At 41.3% G+C, this 22,171-nt stretch overlaps 1 protein-coding gene across 1 annotated transcript; it reads right to left on the bottom strand.

The window, feature by feature from the left end:
• Positions 1–248: 248 nt before the first annotated feature.
• On the bottom strand, positions 249–3,335 carry LOC123482654 (protein NLRC3-like). The gene is made up of 3 exons (XM_045211089.1): positions 3,307–3,335; positions 1,091–1,284; positions 249–929 (listed from the first exon to the last, which is right to left on the bottom strand). Exons 2-3 carry the CDS (start codon positions 1,221–1,223, stop codon positions 322–324), a joined length of 741 nt encoding a protein of 246 aa, XP_045067024.1. The 5' UTR covers positions 1,224–1,284; positions 3,307–3,335; the 3' UTR covers positions 249–321.
• Between the last annotated feature and the right edge of the window lie 18,836 nt (positions 3,336–22,171).

Genomic DNA, 22,171 nt, shown 5'->3' with positions numbered 1-22,171 from the left:
CTGGGTCTGAGTTTTGGGGACTTCATCCTTCTCTGCCTCTTTCAGCATCATCTCAAGGACAGTGGCTGATATCCAACAGAAGACTGGCATGTGGCACATGATGTGGAGGCTCCTTGATGTCTTCATGTGTTTGATGATTTCATTGGCCAGATTCTGATCTGTGATTTTCTTCCTGAAGTACTCCTCCTTCTGTGGATCATTGAACCCTCGTACCTCTGTCACCTGGTCAACACACTCCAGGTGGGATCTGATTGGCTGCTGCAGGCCGTGAGGTTATCCAGAGGAGAGCAGAGGGAAGCAGATTCCCCTTGATGAGGTTTGTCACAGCACGTCCACTGAGGTTGGCTTCGTGACATCACAGCACCTCTCATTGTTTTTGAAGTCTAGAGGAAGTCGACACTCATCCAGACCATCAAAAATGAAAACAGTTTTGGTTTCACCATCTTCAATGTTGTCAATCTCTTTCAGCTCTGAGAAGTAGTGGGAAAGAAGTTGCATCAGACTGTATTGGTCCTTTTTCAGGTTCAGATCACGGAAAGGAAGAGGAAACATGAAATTAACGTCCTGATTTGCTTTTCCCTCTGCCCAGTCAAGGATGACCTTCTGCACAGAGACTGTTTTTCCAATGCCAGCGATTCCTTTTGTCAGCACAGTTCTGATAGGTTTGTCTTGTCCAGGTAAAGGCTTGAAGATGTCGTTGCATTTGATTGGTGTCTCTTGTGTGGTTTGTTTCTTGGATGCCATCTCTATCTGTCTCACCTCATGTTCATTATTGACCCCTCCACTTCCACCCTCTGTGATGTAGAGCTCTGTGTAGATGTCCTTTAACAGACTTTGGTTTCCATGGTGTCCAATTCCTTCAGATATGTGTTGATACTTGTGTTTCAGTTTAGCCTTAATGTCTTGTTGGACTGTCAGAAGAGTTTGACCTGCAGGAAAACAATGAGATTGATATTAATCCCATAAAACTAGAAGATTAACTTTTGAAAGTTAAAACTGATCAACATGATCTAATATTAAAGCAGTAATTTGATCAATAGAGAAAGATGTAAGGTGTGGACGGGAGGGCTGTTGTAACTCCCAGTCTTACTCCTCATACCCAGAGGGTTGTGTGTGAACATTACAGCACCCTGGCTGACAATCCCCTCCATCGTCTCAACTGGATCCTGAACGTTTTCGTAGTCCAACTGGTAGTCAGAGCTTTTCATCTGTTGTTCAGACATTTTGCCACGTCTCAGAGGTTCCCGGCTGGGTGTAGGTGACTCTGCTCTGGGCTTCTGGACACTTTCAACAAAACAGGGAGACAGATCACTTCATCAATAGTGCATCAATATCACATCAACAACTGCATAGCTGAACTCAAGTCCTGATGTTTTCTTTGAAATGAGGGGCTGCTGTTCTGAAGCCTTTTCCAGATTGCAAAAATCTGAAGCATGTACGGGATTATCTACTTTACACACAGTCTCTACTCTACTCATTCACTATGGGATTCTCTACTTTACACACAGTCTCTACTCTACTCATTCACTGTATGGGATTCTCTACTTTACACAGTCTCTACTCTACTCATTCACTATGGGATTCTCTACTTTACGTAGTCTCTACTCTACTCATTCACTGCCCAGAGAACAGACTACTCTGGCCATTTCAGTGATGAATGGAGAATGGTGCTTGTTTAAAAAAGCTACATCAATCAATGTCTGCAAGATCACATCCTGATAGTATTCTACAGAACCCAATGTAATAGCATAGTATAAAGTTACTGGAAGACAAAACATTTCTTATGAGATGTTAAGATGACTGTGCGAATTGGTCAAATTTCTCTCTCATGTGGTTAAAACCCAACAGAGTGCCACTAGGCAAAATATGTGCTGTGATTGAAACAAAACACAGGTATGCTGCAGTTTGTTAACATCATCTGCTCTACAATTCGCTCACTGTACTTCATTCAAAACACAAAACAGCACTGTACAAAACTCAACTGATTGAGATCAAATGGTTGACTTGCAGAGATGCTTCATGGTCGTTTCACAGGTAAAACTTGAAGAATTTCCAAGACTGGCCTGATTGAAACAGCAAATTTGTCGGCAAACTTTCCAAAATGTCGACAAAACAAAATACGCGGTGGGATCTTTTGTGTTTGTAAAATGTATTATGCGAAAAATGGCGGTGGAAACGCATGTATCCGCAAATATTGATATAATAACCATCATATGGAAGTAAAGTTGGAGTCACGAGATGACATGCTGTGTGGTCCTCCCACTACGACTCAGGAAAGCATGTCGTTTATTAGGCTACAGATGAAATAAGTTCTGATGAACTTCACAGGGTGGTGAAAGTGCCCCGGTGACAAGCTTGATGCTCCTTTCAATAAATATCGAGGGTCTTATTCTGGTGGGTTCTGTCATCATTACAATCCAGATGATGATCTATGGGGTTATAATGATGACAGAACCCTGACAGTTTGTATTTTGAATATCATGGTCGCACATTGAGTTTCATGGTTGTAAGTACGGTTCCTCTTCAAGCTTCTTCCTGAGATTTGATTGATGGAACAATCTGGCCAATGGTTGCAACAATAGGCAGCTGTGGTTTTGGCTGATTGGTCAGGAGTAAAAAGGTCATGCCCCCAAAGCTGCTGAAACCATTTTTTTTCACATGCGAATCTCTTTCTACAACAGGGGGGCGGAAGGGTGGCGGAAGAGGGCGGTTACCTTCTTTTAAAGCTACAGTTTGCTATTTTTTAATGTATGTTTAAAATATATATATATATATATATATATATATATATATATATATATTATTACTCCTTTTTTCTCCCCAATTTCTTGGTGTCCAATTGGTAGTTAAAGTCTTGTCCCATCGCTGCAACTCCCGTATGGACTTGGGAGAGGCGAAGGTCGAGGGCCGTGCGTCCTCGGAAACACAACCCAGCCGAGCCGCACTGCTTCTTGATACAATGCCCGCTTAACCTGAAAGCCAGCCGTGTCAGCGTGAACTGCGCCCGGCCCGCCACAGGAGTCGCTAGTGCGCGATGGGACAAGAACATCCCTGCCGGCCAAACCCCCCCCCCTAACCTGGACGACACTGGGCCAATTGTGCGCCGCCCCATGGGTCTCCCGGTCGCGGCCGGCTGCGACAGAGCCTGGACTCAAACCAGGATCTCTAGTGGTACAGCTAGCACTGCGATGCAGAGCCTTAGACCACTGCGCCAGGGAGGCCCGCTGGTCAAAGGATTTTTGGATAAACTTCTCTTAAATTAGTTGTATATCTTTAAAATAACTAAATTTACAATTGATCTCTTACCTCTTAGAACTGGTGTCTTGAGTCAGACTCTTTTTTAGAGGCAGTGGCCCCCCTCCTCTCTCTCAGAATACTTCCTCTTAGAGGCAGTGCCTCTCTCCTCTCTCACCCCAAAGAGACTCATTTTAGAGGCAGTGTTCTCCTCCTCTCTCTCCCCAGAGTGACTCATTTTAGAGGCAGTGTTCTCCTCCTCTCTCTCCCCAGAGTGACTCATTTTTGAGTCACAGCTCACTTAGCTACACTAAGAAATAACAGAACAGTCAATATTTCCGAACATTAACAATGACAACACTTTTACTGTCTGTGGTCAAAGTTCAAACAGAGACTTCATGTTGCATTTAAACATGCACAGTCCAATGTGTTATTAATTTGATTTGATTTGACTTGGATCCCCATTAGCTGACTCCATAACAACAGCTAGTCTACCTGGTTGGATCCCCATTAGCTGACTCCATAACAACAGCTAGTCTACCTGGTTGGATCCCCATTAGCTGACTCCATAACAACAGCTAGTCTACCTGGTTGGATCCCCATTAGCTGACTCCATAACAACAGCTAGTCTACCTGGTTGGATCCCCATTAGCTGACTCCCATAACAACAGCTAGTCTACCTGGTTGGATCCCCATTAGCTGACTCCATAACAACAGCTAGTCTACCTGGTTGGATCCCCATTAGCTGACTCCATAACAACAGCTAGTCTACCTGGTTGGATCCCCATTAGCTGACTCCATAACAACAGCTAGTCTACCTGGTTGGATCCCCATTAGCTGACTCCCATAACAACAGCAGCTAGTCTACCTGGTTGGATCCCCATTAGCTGACTCCATAACAACAGCTAGTCTACCTGGTTGGATCCCCATTAGCTGACTCCATAACACCTGGGGTCCACACACAACTAACTAAAAAGATATTACAGACATCAACTTTACAGTTGACATTGAAAGACAGTAGTAGACATTATAAAACATTTACCAAGTAGACATTACAGCCAGTTAAAATAGCTGACAGGTATTTCTTCCTAACCCTTTAAGAGAATAGAGCCTACACACCATTGTTTCTTGTTCTGATTTAGTAGTAGCCTACAAGGTGACATTGCTTTGTTATGCAGGAAAAGTTCAAATTATGGAAAAATTGGTTTGTCTGGCAAGTACATTTGATTGAGCCTAGTTGTACTCATTAGTGCACACCTTCTGAAACCGTACCAACATGTTTGATTGAGCCTGGTTGTACTCCCAAACCGTACCAAAACATTTCGCAACAGAAAAGGTTTTGGAACGACAGCGAGGAACAAATGTAGGTAGCTCCCAACCCGTATGGTTTAGTAACCCGTATGGTTTAGTAACCCGTATGGTTTAGTAACCCGTATCGTTTAGTTTTTTATGCCCATAGTTGCACGTGACTTTTACTTGACCAGACGGACTAGTTTCTTAAGCGACAGCTTTACAAAGAAATCCGATGCACGTCTTCCTTCAGGAAGTTAAAGAAATTAAAGTTTTGACCGTCTTGTGTATCATGCGTAATCATGATAATGTGCTGTCAATCGCTTATAACAATAATACCCTACTAGTCTATCACATCATATTGATTAGGCTAACCAATATAGTAATCAAAATATGCCTAAAATGATAATTCTTGAAAGTTGATATCAGTATTGTATAACTTTACAATTCTGCGGATGCTTTACCCCCTAAATCAACTCTCTATAATAGTCTAACTTCTCAAAAACACTTTTCTATATTAAATTGTAAATGAACGTTACAAACCTCAAAACATTTTTCTTCAACCATACTTCCTTATAAATGTACTTCCTATTTCAGTAGTCTGCGGCAGAGGCTGGTGGGAGGAGCTATAGGTGGATGGGCTCATTCTAATGGCTGGAATGGAATTAATGGAATGGAGTCAAACATTTGGTTTGCATATGTTTGATACCGTTCCTCTGATTCCATTCCAGCCATTAGAATGAGCCCTTCCTCCTATAGCTCCTCCCACCAGCATCTGGTCAGCAGGTTCAACACTTGTAGGTTTATATTATATGTTGATATTTATGTCATGTAAAGTCTTCGTACACTTCATGCAAGGCAAGTATTCAGCCCATAAATTCATATTCCATCTGGTAAAAGTGGATTTTTATCATTTTATTTGATTGTGATGTTTTGCAGTGCTACCAGGAGAGGGCAGTGTGACAACACCCAGGTTTGGCAGAAGGACTCCAGACAGTCATATCTGTGTGGTAACATGATAGGATGGGTAACCAATGATATATAGTATATATACAAAAGTATGTGGACACCCCTTCAAATGAGTCGATTCGGCTATTTCTGCCACACCCGTTGCTGACAGGTGTATAAAATAAAGCACACAGCCATGCAATCTCCATAGACAAACATTGGCAGTAGAATGGCCCATACTGAAGAGCTCAGTGATTTCAACGTGGCACCGTCATAGGATGTCACCTTTCCAACAAGTCAGTTCGTCAAATTTCAGCCCTGCTAGCGTTGCCTCGGTCAACTGTAAGTGCTGTTATTGTGAAGTGGAAACGTCTAGGAGCAACAACGGCTCAGCGTGAAGTGGTAGGCCACACAAACTCACAGAACGGGACCACCGAGTGCTGAAGCGCATATCGCGTAAAAATAGTCTGTCCTCAGTTGCAACACTCACTACCGAGTTCCAAACTGCCTCTGGAAGCAACATCAGCACAGTAATTGTTAGTCGGGAGCTTCATGAAATGGGTTTCCATGGCTGAGCAGCCGCACACAAGCCTAAGATCACCATGCACAAGGCCAAGCGTCGGCTGGAGTGGTGTAAAGCTCGCCGCCATTGGACTCTGGAGCAGTGGAAACAAGTTCTCTGGAGTGTTGAATCACTTCAGTGCGGTTAAACAACTTGAAACTAGAAAGATGTGTAGAACCCCAATCCATTCGAGGTGAAGGAACTCCAGCAAAATCCATCTTTTAATCTCACTTCTGACACCATGTCTTGTTTTGTATGCTTTGTACAAAATAATAAAATGCAGGACGACAGGATCTTTATAAACGTAGCTCTTTATTAACTAGCTATAACTGGCATGGTCACGTGTCTCTTTAAGATGACCTCACCACCTGGGTGGTCTTAACCAATCATAGCGCAGTATGATACGATGGTAAAAGGGATCCAATTACAATTCAGTATGCTGACACATATGAATATTACAGTAGCCTAGGACAACAAAAAATAAAAGCGTGTACTGTCTGACAGAGTGATAGACCGTGTACTGTATGACAGAGTGATAGACCGTGTACTGTATGACAGAGTGATAGACCGTGTACTGTATGACAGAGTGATAGACCGTGTACTGTATGACAGAGTGATAGACCGTGTACTGTATGACAGAGTGATAGACTGTGTACTGTATGACAGAGTGATAGACCGTGTACTGTATGACAGAGTGATAGGCCGTGTAGTGGATGACAGAGTGATAGACCGTGTACTGTATGACAGAGTGATAGACCATTTTGTCAACATGAAAGAGAGGAGGATGTCATTGGTGTTTCTCTACAAGTAGGGTGAGTCAACATGTTTTTTCTACTTGAACAAACACATAAATCAGGACCATGAACCATTCTTTGCAACTTGCGGTAACTCTCTGTGGTTTAAATCAATAGTTGTTTAGTGGTCCGAAAATGTCGGAAACATTAACTTGCTTGACCATGATGTAGGTCATGTAACTGTCTGTTACATAGAATATGCTTTGTGGACTTAACCGGACAGAAGTTGCTCTCTGGTTTTGTGATAAAAACAAAGGTGTGGTTGAATTTATTCTCCCACTGTGTCTTCTTATTGTCTCGACCTTTAGGCCTAAAGCCTATATCAGGGTCACAAGGCATATGAATTAACAGGTTATAGAGCAAAAACATTATTACAACACATAGATTGTATTGTATTTTTCTGTCTTCCCCAGTGATTTTACACACGCACCTCTACTGGTGTGACCTCATAATAGGCGTGGATGCAATTTGGACCCCCAAGCTTTAGGCTTCTGTAGGACTGAACCTGCCGAGTTGATGCATGAGGTTCGGAATGTTTTAATTATAGGCCATGCCCAGGCTTTTCTCCGTTTATTTTACAAGTTGTATCATGTTAAATATCAGCCACTATCGAGAGCAACCGTCAGTAAAACCCACATACATTTATAACTGTCACTTTAGTGTTCGTTTTCTTCAATTTGTAGCTTACATTTAGCATCATTCCATTCTGTTTCCCTTTCTTTCCTCTGTCACGTCAGTTGTTCCTGAGGGTCGTTAGCATTAGGCTAACGTTGTGCAAGAATTTAGGACATGTAGCCTGTTTGAATCATTATGGAACTCAGACCACACGTAGCAGGTTAAACCTGTAGCCTGGTTCACGGTTCACGACGACCGAACCGGTTTCATACAGTTCCATGATTAGTGAGAATTATGGTAAATGTATAGGACCCCCCTATTCAACCCCTATTGTACACTTTTTTTCCAACTTCCAATATTTCATGGATTGAACTTGAATATGACAACTTTCAGGATGAATCAAACCACTGTATTTTTTATTAATCAATATATTTAGTGTGTAAAGGTTCTCCAAACCAGTTTTTTTTAATGATTCATACATACTTTCCTAACCCTAAAATGTGCCTAAATAATCTACAAAATCGGAGTATTTTTAAATCTACCAGTTGGTGCTGAAACGAAGATGAAGATGCATAGATGACATTCTTTCATTGATCCCTATATTCTGAACCCGTCCTCTCGATGTATTCTAGTCTGGCGACAAAAATCAAATTAAAGGTACACCGTATTTAAAGGCAAGGCTTAAGATAAATGTACTGAAAACGCTATTGAATGAAAACTCCACCAGAAAATCTGTTGGCCAGCAAGTGGGAGTGTTTTCAGCGGTGGAAATACATTTATTCAGCGGTCGCAAGGGAACCACGCCTGCAAAGCCCGCTATGCAACTTAATAAGGTAAAGTCTGAATAGAAACTATGAGCAGTGCGTAGGAAAGGCGTAATTTCATAAGTTGGAATAGTGCCCTTAGTGAATACACCCATGCACTGCTTGACTTCACATGAGGTGCCAACAGTTTATCTCGTCCGTTGCACCCGGGCTTGTATTCACGTGTGCCGACAACGATGCGGAACATTACGCAACAGTGCGCTGGCCAAGTTATATGAAGCGTACAGCACTGAGCAAAACGGACCACAGCCTTTCTGATCGGTGTCACCAGAAAGCATTTTCAACTTGAACTTTGATTTATCCCAACATTTAATTAGTTTCTATGCTATTGTTGCACGTCATTTTTACTTGACTGACTTGTCGAAACAGACTATTTTCTTTAGTGACAGCTTTACATAATTCCGATGCACGTCTTTCTAACACAGTTTCGACATGTGGATAATAATCACGATAATGTGATGTCAGTCGCCTTTACCAATAATACCCTAACTCATAGCCCTGTAGCCTATAACATCACATCACATTGGATCATATTGATTAGGCTAAGCAATATGAATCAACACCAATGTACAGTAAAATTATCATTCTTGAAAGTTGAAATCAGTATTGTATTAACTTTACATTTCTGTAGATGTCTTACCCCTAAATCACCTGTCTCTCTATGATAGCCTCACTTCTCCAGAACACTTTTCTACATTAAATTGTAAAAGAAAGCTACAAACCTCCGATGTTTTTGTCTTCTACCCATAACGTCCATTTCTTCCTCTACTTCCTTATACATGGACTTCCTGTGTTGGGACATTTACAACGCCTCGCCTTAAGAGGTGACGTCACTACATTTACAACACCTCACCTTAACAGAGGTGACTATAATAATAATAATAATAATAATAATAATAATAATAAGCCATTTAGCAGACGCTTTTATCCAAAGCGACTTACAGTCATGCGTGCATACATTTTTTCGAACATTACCACTGTCTTAGTCTGAACCTTTATGCAGTCTCTGGGGCATTGGAAGCACTGTGGCCGGTGCCAGAGATTCTGAGTTTTGGTCAAAGTAAAGTCACAATGCATAAAATACCAACAATGGTTGCTACGACAATCCCGTGTTTAAAAACAACTGAAAAAACATCCCACTTTGAAGAGAAAGTTACGATTGAATGAATGTACAGCATTTGCTGACAGAATTTGTGATTGTTCTCCCTGCTTAAATAAAGGTCAAACAAATAACAAAAAAAAATCTCAGTCTTTATCTGTATAGAGATATTGCATGCATCCCATATGGCACCCTATTCCCTATATAGTGCACTACCCCAGACCAGGGCTCATAGGGTTCTGGTCAAAAGTAGTGCACTATGTAGGGAACAGGGTGCCATTTACATTTTAGTCAATTAGTAGACGCTCTTATCTAGAGCGACTTACAGTTAGTGGGTGCATACATTATTTTATTTTTATACAGGCCCCCCGTGGGAATCGAACCCATAACCCTGGCGTTGCAAACGCCATGCTCTACCAACTGAGCTACATCCCTGCCGGCCATTCCCTCCCCCACCCTGGACGACGCTGGGCCAATTGTGCGCCGCCCCATGTGTCTCCGGGTCGCGGCAGGCTACGACAGAGCCTGGATTTCTGGTTGTCATATTGCTCAGGCACTTTATTCGTTGTGTACGTGTTTTGTGAGCAAGCTATTGAAACACAACATGTAGAACAAACGAAATATTAAACATTTCCCATTTCCTCAGTCATTATTCATTGGATATCTCCTCTGTACTGTTACTGCAATGCTGTCCACTAGATGGCGATAACGGGGTTCACGCCACTGACATTCACAGTGTTAACGCATAGTGGTAACACTGACACTATACCACCCTGGACATATCTTTACTCTATTCTACTGTTAAAATGAACCATCCTGTCTGACAACACATTGCAAATGTATGATTCCGTTCACAGTATCTATTTTTGGGGAAAGTGCACAAACATCCCTTTTTGAAAAAACGCAACTTAACCAAGGCCTAACTTCTGATAGACTTGAAAAAAACGTATCTTAACCAAAGGCCTAACTTCTGATTGACAACAGAACAGAATAGAGGGGGAAAACAAAGCAGCAAAAACAATGAAAAAGTAACGTCTGTCTTTCACCTTAAAGCCTTGTGACGTAACACTGTTCATAACCGCACTATAACCATTATAACACAACGATTAGAACAGTGTGATTGAGCAAAAGTTGTCACTCTCTCAAGGAAAATTATATAACTTATAGACACAGAATGAAAACTAATAACAAGACACTGAATGAAATGAAAAAAACACATTGAAAATGGAAGACAAGGAAATAGCAATATGATAAATAATATAACCTCCAATGGCCTTCATACTGTAAGTGAAGAAGAGAATTATAATGATAAATACATGTTGAACAAAATGTAAAAAGTCTAAACATTTGAATGTAAGATTAAAGATACAGCACCTACATTACAGGCACATTACCAAGGGCTTGCCCCAAATGCTACCCTATCCCCCAACTATTGCCCCAAATGCTACCCTATCCCCCAACTATAGTGCTTCATTTCTGGTCTAAAGTAGTGCACTATGTAGGAATAGGGTGCCATTTTGGGACGGTCACCCAAGTGTACGCTGGCACGTGTTCAGACACACATAACGATACATAAACATTACATGCACGGAGGAGGAGGAGGTCGGATCACAACATTTTACATTTACATTTACGTCATTTAGCAGACGCTCTTATCCAGAGCGACTTACAGTTTAGTGCATACATTATTATTTTTCATACCCCCTGTGGGAATCGAACCCACAACCCTGCCGTTGCAAACGCCATGCTCTACCAACTGAGCTACATCCCTGCCGGCCATTCCCTCCCCCACCCTGGACGACGCTGGGCCAATTGTGCGCCGCCCCATGTGTCTCCGGGTCGCGGCAGGCTACGACAGAGCCTGGATTTCTGGTTGTCATATTGCTCAGGCACTTTATTCGTTGTGTACGTGTTTTGTGAGCAAGCTATTGAAACACAACATGTAGAACAAACGAAATATTAAACATTTCCCATTTCCTCAGTCATTATTCATTGGATATCTCCTCTGTACTGTTACTGCAATGCTGTCCACTAGATGGCGATAACGGGGTTCACGCCACTGACATTCACAGTGTTAACGCATAGTGGTAACACTGACACTATACCACCCTGGACATATCTTTACTCTATTCTACTGTTAAAATGAACCATCCTGTCTGACAACACATTGCAAATGTATGATTCCGTTCACAGTATCTATTTTTGGGGAAAGTGCACAAACATCCCTTTTTGAAAAAACGCAACTAACCAAGGCCTAACTTCTGATAGACTTGAAAAAAACGTATCTTAACCAAAGGCCTAACTTCTGATTGACAACAGAACAGAATAGAGGGGGAAAACAAAGCAGCAAAAACAATGAAAAAGTAACGTCTGTCTTTCACCTTAAAGCCTTGTGACGTAACACTGTTCATAACCGCACTATAACCATTATAACACAACGATTAGAACAGTGTGATTGAGCAAAAGTTGTCACTCTCTCAAGGAAAATTATATAACTTATAGACACAGAATGAAAACTAATAACAAGACACTGAATGAAATGAAAAAAACACATTGAAAATGGAAGACAAGGAAATAGCAATATGATAAATAATATAACCTCCAATGGCCTTCATACTGTAAGTGAAGAAGAGAATTATAATGATAAATACATGTTGAACAAAATGTAAAAAGTCTAAACATTTGAATGTAAGATTAAAGATACAGCACCTACATTACAGGCACATTACCAAGGGCTTGCCCCAAATGCTACCCTATCCCCCAACTATTGCCCCAAATGCTACCCTATCCCCCAACTATAGTGCTTCATTTCTGGTCTAAAGTAGTGCACTATGTAGGGAATAGGGTGCCATTTTGGGACGGTCACCCAAGTGTACGCTGGCACGTGTTCAGACACACATAACGATACATAAACATTACATGCACGGAGGAGGAGGAGGAGGAGGAGGAGGTCGGATCACAACATTTTACATTTACATTTACGTCATTTAGCAGACGCTCTTATCCAGAGCGACTTACAGTTTAGTGCATACATTATTATTTTTCATACCCCCTGTGGGAATCGAACCCACAACCCTGCCGTTGCAAACGCCATGCTCTACCAACTGAGCTACATCCCTGCCGGCCATTCCCTCCCCTACCCTGGACGACGCTGGGCCAATTGCGCGCCGCCCCATGGGTCTCCCGGTCGCGGCCGGCTACCACAGAGCCTGGATTCGAACCAGGATCTCTAGTGGCACAGCTAGCACTGCGATGCAGTGCCTTAGACCACTGCACCACTCGGGAGACCCACAACAACAACAACGCACCGTAAAATGTGCTTGGATCAATATATTCAACGTTACCTCTAACATAGAGTGTGGTTTAATAATACACTGCTACTGTCTTTATATGTGATGTAGTACCTCAGTTCAAGGTTAGGAGGATCGGGCTCTTTTCATAGCAACAATCACCACCATCGCTTTAATACACAAAGAGTACTATAGGGAATAGGGTAGCATTTGGGATGCCTCTTTACTAAGGGATGCTTGGTTCTAATGCTGGAATAAGACCCTTGTGAGTTAAAAGCTACAAAGAGGTGCAAAAATAATGAAATAGTTTGGTTATAATATAAACATCCCTTTTTTTTTTTTAACATCCCTTTTTTTTTCTCCTCTCTCGAAGAAAAAATAGATAAAATATGATAAATATAAAAGCAAAAAAAAGTTATCTTAAAAAGTTAGGATAACTAAAAGAAAACGCTTTTTGGTTAAAGGTGATGTTTCTTGTATTTGTTTTCCCTTTAACATGCTGACAGGAAGGTGATAGAGAAGGTTCTTCCCTTGTTGCTTGTTGCCCTGATGCCTGATTCCCACTAGGAGGCCAAACCGAGCCAAGCAGAGTTGTACTAGGCTGGCCTGGTTACACATCCACCATAGCTGCTGGAACCCTGAAGAGCAAAGAAAACACCGGAGCCAGAACGGCCCTATAGCGTGAATGAAGCGTAACTGGTATTCCTGCAAAGTGACGCCTCACGTTTGATACCAATGCTACTGCTGAACTTTAGCACCCACTAGTGGCTGATGGAAGCATGGCCACGTTCTGGTTTAGAATTTGTAGAAATGATACACTGTAGGTTGATAATAATACTATCATCAATTGACTACACTACATTTACAACACCTCACCTTAACAGACTGACTACACTACATTTACAACACCTCACCTTAACAGAGGTGACTACACTACATTTACAACACCTCACCTTAACAGACTGACTACACTACATTTACACACCTCACCTTAAGAGACTGACTACACTACATTTACAACACCTCGCCTTAAGAGGTGACGTCACTACATTTACAACACCTCACCTTAACAGACTGACTACACTACATTTACACACCTCACCTTAAGAGACTGACTACACTACATTTACAACACCTCACCTTAAGAGGTGACGTCACTACATTTACAACACCTCACCTTAACAGAGGTGACGTCACTACATTTACAACACCTCACCTTAACAGACTGACTACACTACATTTACAACACCTCACCTTAACAGACTGACTACACTACATTTACAACACCTCACCTTAACAGACTGACTACACTACATTTACAACACCTCACCTTAACAGACTGACTACACTACATTTACAACACCTCACCTTAACAGACTGACTACACTACATTTACACACCTCACCTTAAGAGACTGACTACACTACATTTACAACACCTCATCTTAACAGAGGTGACTACACTACATTTACAACACCTCACCTTGACAGACTGACTACACTACATTTACAACACCTCACCTTAACAGAGGTGACTACACCACATTTACAACACCTCACCTTAACAGACTGACTACACTACATTTACAACACCTCACCTTAACAGAGGTGACTACACTACATTTACAACACCTCACATTAACAGAGGTGACTACACTACATTTACAACACCTCACCTTAACAGAGGTGACTACACTACATTTACAACACCTCACCTTAACAGACTGACTACACTACATTTACATCACCTCACCTTAACAGAGGTGACTACACTACATTTACAACACCTCACCTTAACAGACTGACTACACTACATTTACAACACCTCACCTTAACAGACTGACTACACTACATTTACAACACCTCACCTTAACAGACTGACTACACTACATTTACAACACCTCACCTTAACAGACTGACTACACTACATTTACAACAACTCACCTTAACAGACTGACTACACTACATTTACAACACCTCACCTTGACAGACTGACTACACTACATTTACAACACCTCACCTTAACAGACTGACTACACTACATTTACAACACCTCACCTTAACAGACTGACTACACTACATTTACAACACCTCACCTTAACAGACTGACTACACTACATTTACAACACCTCACCTTAACAGACTGACTACACTACATTTACAACAACTCACCTTAACAGACTGACTACACTACATTTACAACACCTCACCTTGACAGACTGACTACACTACATTTACAACACCTCACCTTAACAGAGGTGACTACACTACATTTACAACACCTCACCTTAACAGACTGACTACACTACATTTACATCACCTCACCTTAACAGAGGTGACTACACTACAATTACAACACCTCACCTTAACAGACTGACTACACTACATTTACAACACCTCACCTTAACAGAGGTGACTACACTACATTTACAACACCTCACATTAACAGAGGTGACTACACTACATTTACAACACCTCACCTTAACAGAGGTGACTACACTACATTTACAACACCTCACCTTAACAGACTGACTACACTACATTTACAACACCTCACCTTAACAGAGGTGACTACACTACATTTACAACACCTCACCTTAACAGACTGACTACACTACATTTACAACACCTCACCTTAACAGACAGACTACACTACATTTACATCACCTCACCTTAACAGACTGACTACACTACATTTACAACACCTCACCTTAACAGACTGACTACACTACATTTACAACACCTCACCTTAACAGACTGACTACACTACATTTACAACACCTCACCTTAACAGACTGACTACACTACATTTACAACACCTCACCTTAACAGACTGACTACACTACATTTACAACACCTCACCTTAACAGAGGTGACTACACTACATTTACAACACCTCACTTTAACAGAGGTGACTACACTACATTTACAACACCTCACCTTAACAGACTGACTACACTACATTTACAACACCTCACCTTAACAGAGGTGACTACACTACATTTACAACACCTCACCTTAACAGACTGACTACACTACATTTACAACACCTCACCTTAACAGAGGTGACTACACTACATTTACAACACCTCACCTTAACAGAGGTGACTACACTACATTTACAACACCTCACCTTGAGAGGTGACTACACTACATTTACAACACCTCACCTTAACAGACTGACTACACTACATTTACAACACCTCACCTTAACAGAGGTGACTACACTACATTTACAACACCTCACCTTAACAGACTGACTACACTACATTTACAACACCTCACCTTAACAGACTGACTACACTACATTTACAACACCTCACCTTAACAGACTGACTACACTACATTTACAACACCTCACCTTAACAGACTGACTACACTACATTTACAACACCTCACCTTAACAGAGGTGACTACACTACATTTACAACACCTCATCTTAACAGACTGACTACACTACATTTACAACACCTCACCTTAACAGAGGTGACTACACTACATTTACAACACCTCACCTTAACAGAGGTGACTACACTACAATTACAACACCTCACCTTAACAGACTGACTACACTACATTTACAACACCTCACCTTAACAGACTGACTACACTACATTTACAACACCTCACCTTAACAGACTGACTACACTACATTTACAACACCTCACCTTAACAGAGGTGACTACACTACATTTACAACACCTCACCTTAACAGAGGTGACTAAACTACATTTACAACACCTCACCTTAACAGACTGACTACACTACATTTACAACACCTCACCTTAACAGACTGACTACACTACATTTACAACACCTCATCTTAACAGAGGTGACTACAGCAAGTTGATGATGACTTTCGACTTCAGTGCGTTCAAATCAACTGGGAACTCTCCGACTTTCGACTTCAGTGTGGTCAAAACAACTGGGAACTCTCCGACTTTCGACTTCAGTGCGGTCAAAACAACTGGGAACTCTCCGACTTTCGACTTCAGTGCGGTCAAAACAACTGGGAACTCTCCGACTTTCGACTTCAGTGCGGTCAAAACAACTGGGAACTCTCCGACTTTCGACTTCAGTGTGTTCAAAACAACTGGGAACTCTCCGACTTTCGACTTCTGTGTGGTCAAAACAACTGGGAACTCTCCGACTTTCGACTTCAGTGTGGTCAAAACAACTGGGAACTCTCCGACTTTCGACTTCTGTGTGGTCAAAACAACTGGGAACTCTCCGACTTTCGACTTCTGTGTGGTCAAAACAACTTGGAACTCGGGGAAAAAAACGTTTCAATGCCCATTGCTGCACGTCACTTTTACTTGGCCGAATTGACGAGACAGACTTTTTTTTTCATAGAATCTAGTTTACCTGATACACCGCTTTCTCCAGTAATTGAAAGAGCGCAAAGATAATAATCACGATCATGTGCAGTCAATCGCCCATACCCTACCTCATAGCCCTGTAGCCTATAATATAACATTGATTCATATTGACTAGGCTAATCAATATGATCCAGCGACAATGTAAGTAAGCCTAAAATGATCATTATTGAACGTTGAAATCAGTATTTTAATAACTTAACAATAACTTAACAATTCACCTCTCTCTGCGATGGCCTAACTTTTACAAAACACTTTTCTACATCCAATTGTAAAAGAACGCTACAAACCTCAGAAACATTTTCTTCAACCGATAGTGTCCATTTCTTTCTCTATTTCCTTATAAATGTACTTCCTATTTCAACACAGTGGGCGGGTTCACCACGTATAGGTATATAGTATATATTTATGTAATGTAAAGTCTTCATAAACTTAATGCAAGTATTCAGCCCATAAATTCATATTTTATCTAGTAAAAGTGGATTTTTATTTCAGGATTTAATTTAGTGATGTTTTGCAGTGTTACCAAGAGAGGGCCCTGTGACAACACCCAGGTTTGGCAGAAGGACGCTAGACGGTCATATCTGTGTGGTAACATGATAGGATGAGTAACCAATGATATACAATGATTCTGCAAACCCCCCAAAAAATGTATTATAATGTATAGCATGTGAATTTAAAAATGGACTATTTATAATGTGAAGTTACATTGAATGAATCACTCTTATCAAAGACACATTCACACACACAGATCGACCGAAACACACTCACAGAAACACACACACACATAAATACATTCCATTCCTTTTAATTTCATTTATTGAAAATGTAATTGACAGTGATACTGCATATCAATCAACATTTCTGTGAATGTGCCAGATTTAGCCAGCTAGCTAGTTTCCAACTGTAGTCCCTGGGCAGGTAGATAAACATTTTAATAAATACTAAATACATGTTTTTGCCCTAGCACCAACACATCTGATTCTACTAATCAAAGGCTTGATGATAATTAGTTCATTAGTTGAATCAAGTGTGTTACTTCTAGAGCAAAATCAACTAATGTGATCCTTAGGGATCCCAGAGGAGAGGTTGGAATACACTGACCTAGAGTAATGTGATCCTTAGGGATCCCAGAGGAGAGGTTGGAATACACTGACCTAGAGTAATGTGATCCTTAGGGATCCCAGGGGAGAGGTTGGAATACACTGACCTAGAATAATGTGATACAAATTAACTCATTATTTATTCATTCATCTCACCAATTCTCTCTCTCTCTCTCACACACATACACACACACACACACACACAAAAGCATATACGCAAACACAGACACACACAGAGAGATTAACACACTACAGGATAATAAACACAATATTTCACTTTTACTAAAAATATCATTAAGGTCTATATTTTCATAGTGACTTTGTACATGGTTGGAGTCACTTCCATTTGAATTCCAGTCCAGTCAGAAAGTAAACCAAATTCCAAATCCAAATGGTCTTAATTGAAAAGCATTGAGGAGAATTGGAATTAGAATGTCAGTCTACTTCCTGAATTGACTGGAATTTAAATGAAATCGACCCCAACCCTGACTATGTATTGGTTTACCAACGTTTCTCAATATATTTTTCAATAATGAATTCTCACACCCAGGGGCTATTTAAATCAAATCAAATTTTATTGGTCACATACACATATTTAGCAGATGTTATTGTGGGTGTAGTGAAATGCTTGTGTTCCTAGCTCCAACAGTGCAGTAGTATCTAACAATACACAACAATACACACAAATCTAAAAGTAGAAAAATGGAATTAAGAAATATAGAAATATGTGAAGACACACAGACAGACAGACAGACAGACACACAGACAGACACACAGAAAGAAGACAGACAGACAGACAGACACACACTCTCACCTTCCCGCTAACTTTAGACCATGCGTTTGCACAGTTTCTAGCGGTTGAAGTATTGCGTTGCAAGAAGGCAAGTAGATTAGTATTTTGTGTAAATGTGGGATATGATGGACACGTTTATTCATAACAATAAAAAGGTTAATAACAAGATGCAATAATTTGCCGTTAGTGAAAATCAATTTATCTTTACATTCTAAAATAATTAGAAATAGGCATATAATATTGCAGAACAAAGCATATACTCGCGAAATATCCTATAGGCCTACAACAAGTTCGGATTGGCTACCATTCGTCCCATCTCTCATTTAATAGGACCCACTTCACAGTAGTAAATAGATCAGCTACAGTATTTCCAGCAGCCTATTTTGCTCTATGCGATCCGATCCGAAGCGCAGTATAACGTTAGAACAGACGATTCACCTTTTCCATTGACGTTTGTAGGCTACGTCTGAATGATGTAATGTGACATTTCTTGCATAGACAATATTTCATTTATAAACATAATACATGTGCCGCTTCCTTACACAGGAAGCGGCACATGTCCTAATCCAGGCACTTGTCATCTCCCGTCTGGATTACTGCAACTCGCTGTTGGCTGGGCACCCTGCCTGTGCAATTAAACCCCTACAATTTATCCAGAACGCTGCAGCCCGTCTGGTGTTCAACCTTCCCAAGTTCTCTCACGTCACCCCGCTCCTCCGCACACTCCACTGGCTTCCAGTTGAAGCTCGCATCTACTACAAAACCATGGTGCTTGCCTACGGAGCTGTGAGGGGAACGGCACCTCCTTACCTTCAGGCTCTGATCAGTCCCTACACCCAAACGAGGGCACTGCGTTCAGCCACCTCTGGCCTGCTGGCCCCCCTACCCCTGCGGAAGCACAGTTCCCGCTCAGCCCAGTCAAAACTGTTCGCTGCTCTGGCACCCCAATGGTGGAACAAGCTCCCCCACGACGCCAGGACAGTGGAGTCACTGACCACCTTCCGGAGACACTTGAAACCCTACCTCTTTAAGGAATACCTGGAATAGTATAACAGTAATCCTTCTACACCCGTTCGTTTTTGGGAACCCATTGATGGCAAAGAAACCCCTCTTAACCTGTTGCGCGATGGTGGGAATTGTATGTTACAGTACGTTGGGGGGTTGTATCAGAATAGTATTTTAGAACACAATAGGACAGGGTAAATGAGGAAGTGATGATTACCAGATAGTTGGGCATTCCCCAACGGACTCTTACCCTGCCCCCACCACCCAACAGACTCTTACCCTGCCCCCATCACCCAACGGACTCTAACCCTGCCCACACCACCCAACGGACTCTTACCCTGCCCCCATCACCCAACGGACTCTAACCCTGCCCACACCACCCAACGGACTCTAACCCTGTCCACACCACCCAACGGACTCTTACCCTGCCCCCATCACCCAACAGACTCTTACCCTGCCCACACCACCCAACAGACTCTTACTTTTTTCTTACTTTTAATGCTGTCAACAAATGTCAACAAATGTCAATGCTATAAAGGCGATTGACTTTTATTGCTTTTTCATATTGTTAAACAACATTCTAAGTCTGCTAACATTTCCCTCATGAAATGTAACGAATTTAGTTTTTTTAAATCACAATCATCATTGCGGGACTTTTTATTTTGAAGGAAAATCGCAGAGGTCACGACCTTATTCTTTCTAGGTCTTGTTTATTCATACCGGCGGAACGGAGGTGAAGCGAAGTAGCGGCACCATTGATCTACAATAAGAGGTAGACCCGTTCGTCTACTTCATTATAAATTGACTTCCTGTTTCAACACAGTGGGAGGATTCAACACCCATAGGTTCATCTAAAGTCTTCATCCACTTAATACAAGTATTCAGCCTATAAGTTAAGATACTATCTAGTAAAACTGCAATTACATTTTTGTATTTAATGATTTTATTTAATGAGGTGATGTTTTGCAGTGCTACCAGGAGGGGGCAGTGTGACACAACAACCAGGTTTGGCAGAAGGACTCCAGACCAGTGGTTCCCAACCTGTGGTCCTTGGGGGGGTGGTGCAGGTGGTCCTCAATTACTTTTAGATTGTAGTATTTTATTATTCAAAAATAATAACAGTTGGGAGTATTAATGGTATTATAAGCAATTTTACATTCCTTTTCACAATGCAACAATAATATTAATAATAGACCTTTACAGGCTTTGTTACATTCACATCTATTGATAGAATTTGACCAGCAATATATTTGATGTGGGGAAAAAAATCAGCGACTCCGTGAATGGTGGTCCTCAAGAGCTTTGGACGGTGATTTGATGGTCTCCAGAATGGGAAAGTTTGGGAACCGCTGAGCTAGACAGTCACATCTGTGTGGTAACATGATAGGATGGAAAACCAATGATATACAATGATTCTGCAAACCCAAAACAGACTGATTATAATGTATAGTATATGACGTTACATTGAACTAATCACAGTAATCAGAGACCAACTCACACACACAGATAGACACACACACACAGTATATACAAAGACAAACACACACAAAATACATTCCTTTTAATTGACATGCACAACATGTATTTGACAGGGATACTGCACATCAATCAACATTTCTGTAAATGTGCCAGATTTAGCCGGCTAGCTAGTTTAACTGTAGTCCCTGGGCAGGTAGATACACATAGAAAAATACAACGTTATAAAACATTTAGTAAAACATTGTGTATAGATGGGGGCTGATTGGTCCTTCAGCCACTCTCAAGTCATTGGTAAAGGGGAGAGAGGTTGAACAGCTCCTTATATGTCCTTTAGCCTCTCAAGTCATTGGTAAAGGGGAGAGAGGTTGAACAGCTCCTTATATGTCCTTCAGCCTCTCAAGTCATTGGTAAAGGGGTGAGAGGTTGAACAGCTCCTTATATGTCCTTCAGCCACTCTCAAGTCATTGGTAAAGGGGTGAGAGGTTGAGCAGCTCCTTATGTCTGTCAATGGTCAATGTGCTCTCACTGAGAAAACTGCTGATAGACTGAGGTGGTTGTGTTGATATCCAGCCCCTCTCATTAACCTCTATCAGGCCAACACTGTACAATATATTCATAAAATACATTTCTGTGGTTTTAAGTTGAATGCCAAATTCTCAGAGCCATTTTCCCGGACACATTCACAGTGAGTATGCAAATACAGTAAGTAAATTCCAATAACATCACAATACATGTTTACAATGCGTATACAATACATGTT

This window comes from Coregonus clupeaformis, chromosome 35 (assembly GCF_020615455.1).
Source record: "Coregonus clupeaformis isolate EN_2021a chromosome 35, ASM2061545v1, whole genome shotgun sequence".
In the NCBI taxonomy this organism is placed as follows: Eukaryota; Metazoa; Chordata; class Actinopteri; order Salmoniformes; family Salmonidae; genus Coregonus; species Coregonus clupeaformis.
The sequence above is the reverse complement of the archived record's forward strand: the minus strand, read 5'-3'. Positions and strand labels throughout refer to the sequence as shown.

What these genes read in the sequence shown, in the direction of transcription:
- LOC123482654 (XM_045211089.1), bottom strand. Translation starts at nt 1,223, where the DNA reads ATGTCTGAACAACAGATGAAAAGCTCTGACTACCAGTTGGACTACGAA. An exon ending in CAACCCTCTGGGTATGAGGA is followed by an intron (nt 930 to 1,090) that starts GTAAGACTGGGA and finishes GTTTTCCTGCAG; the next exon opens with GTCAAACTCTTCTGACAGTC.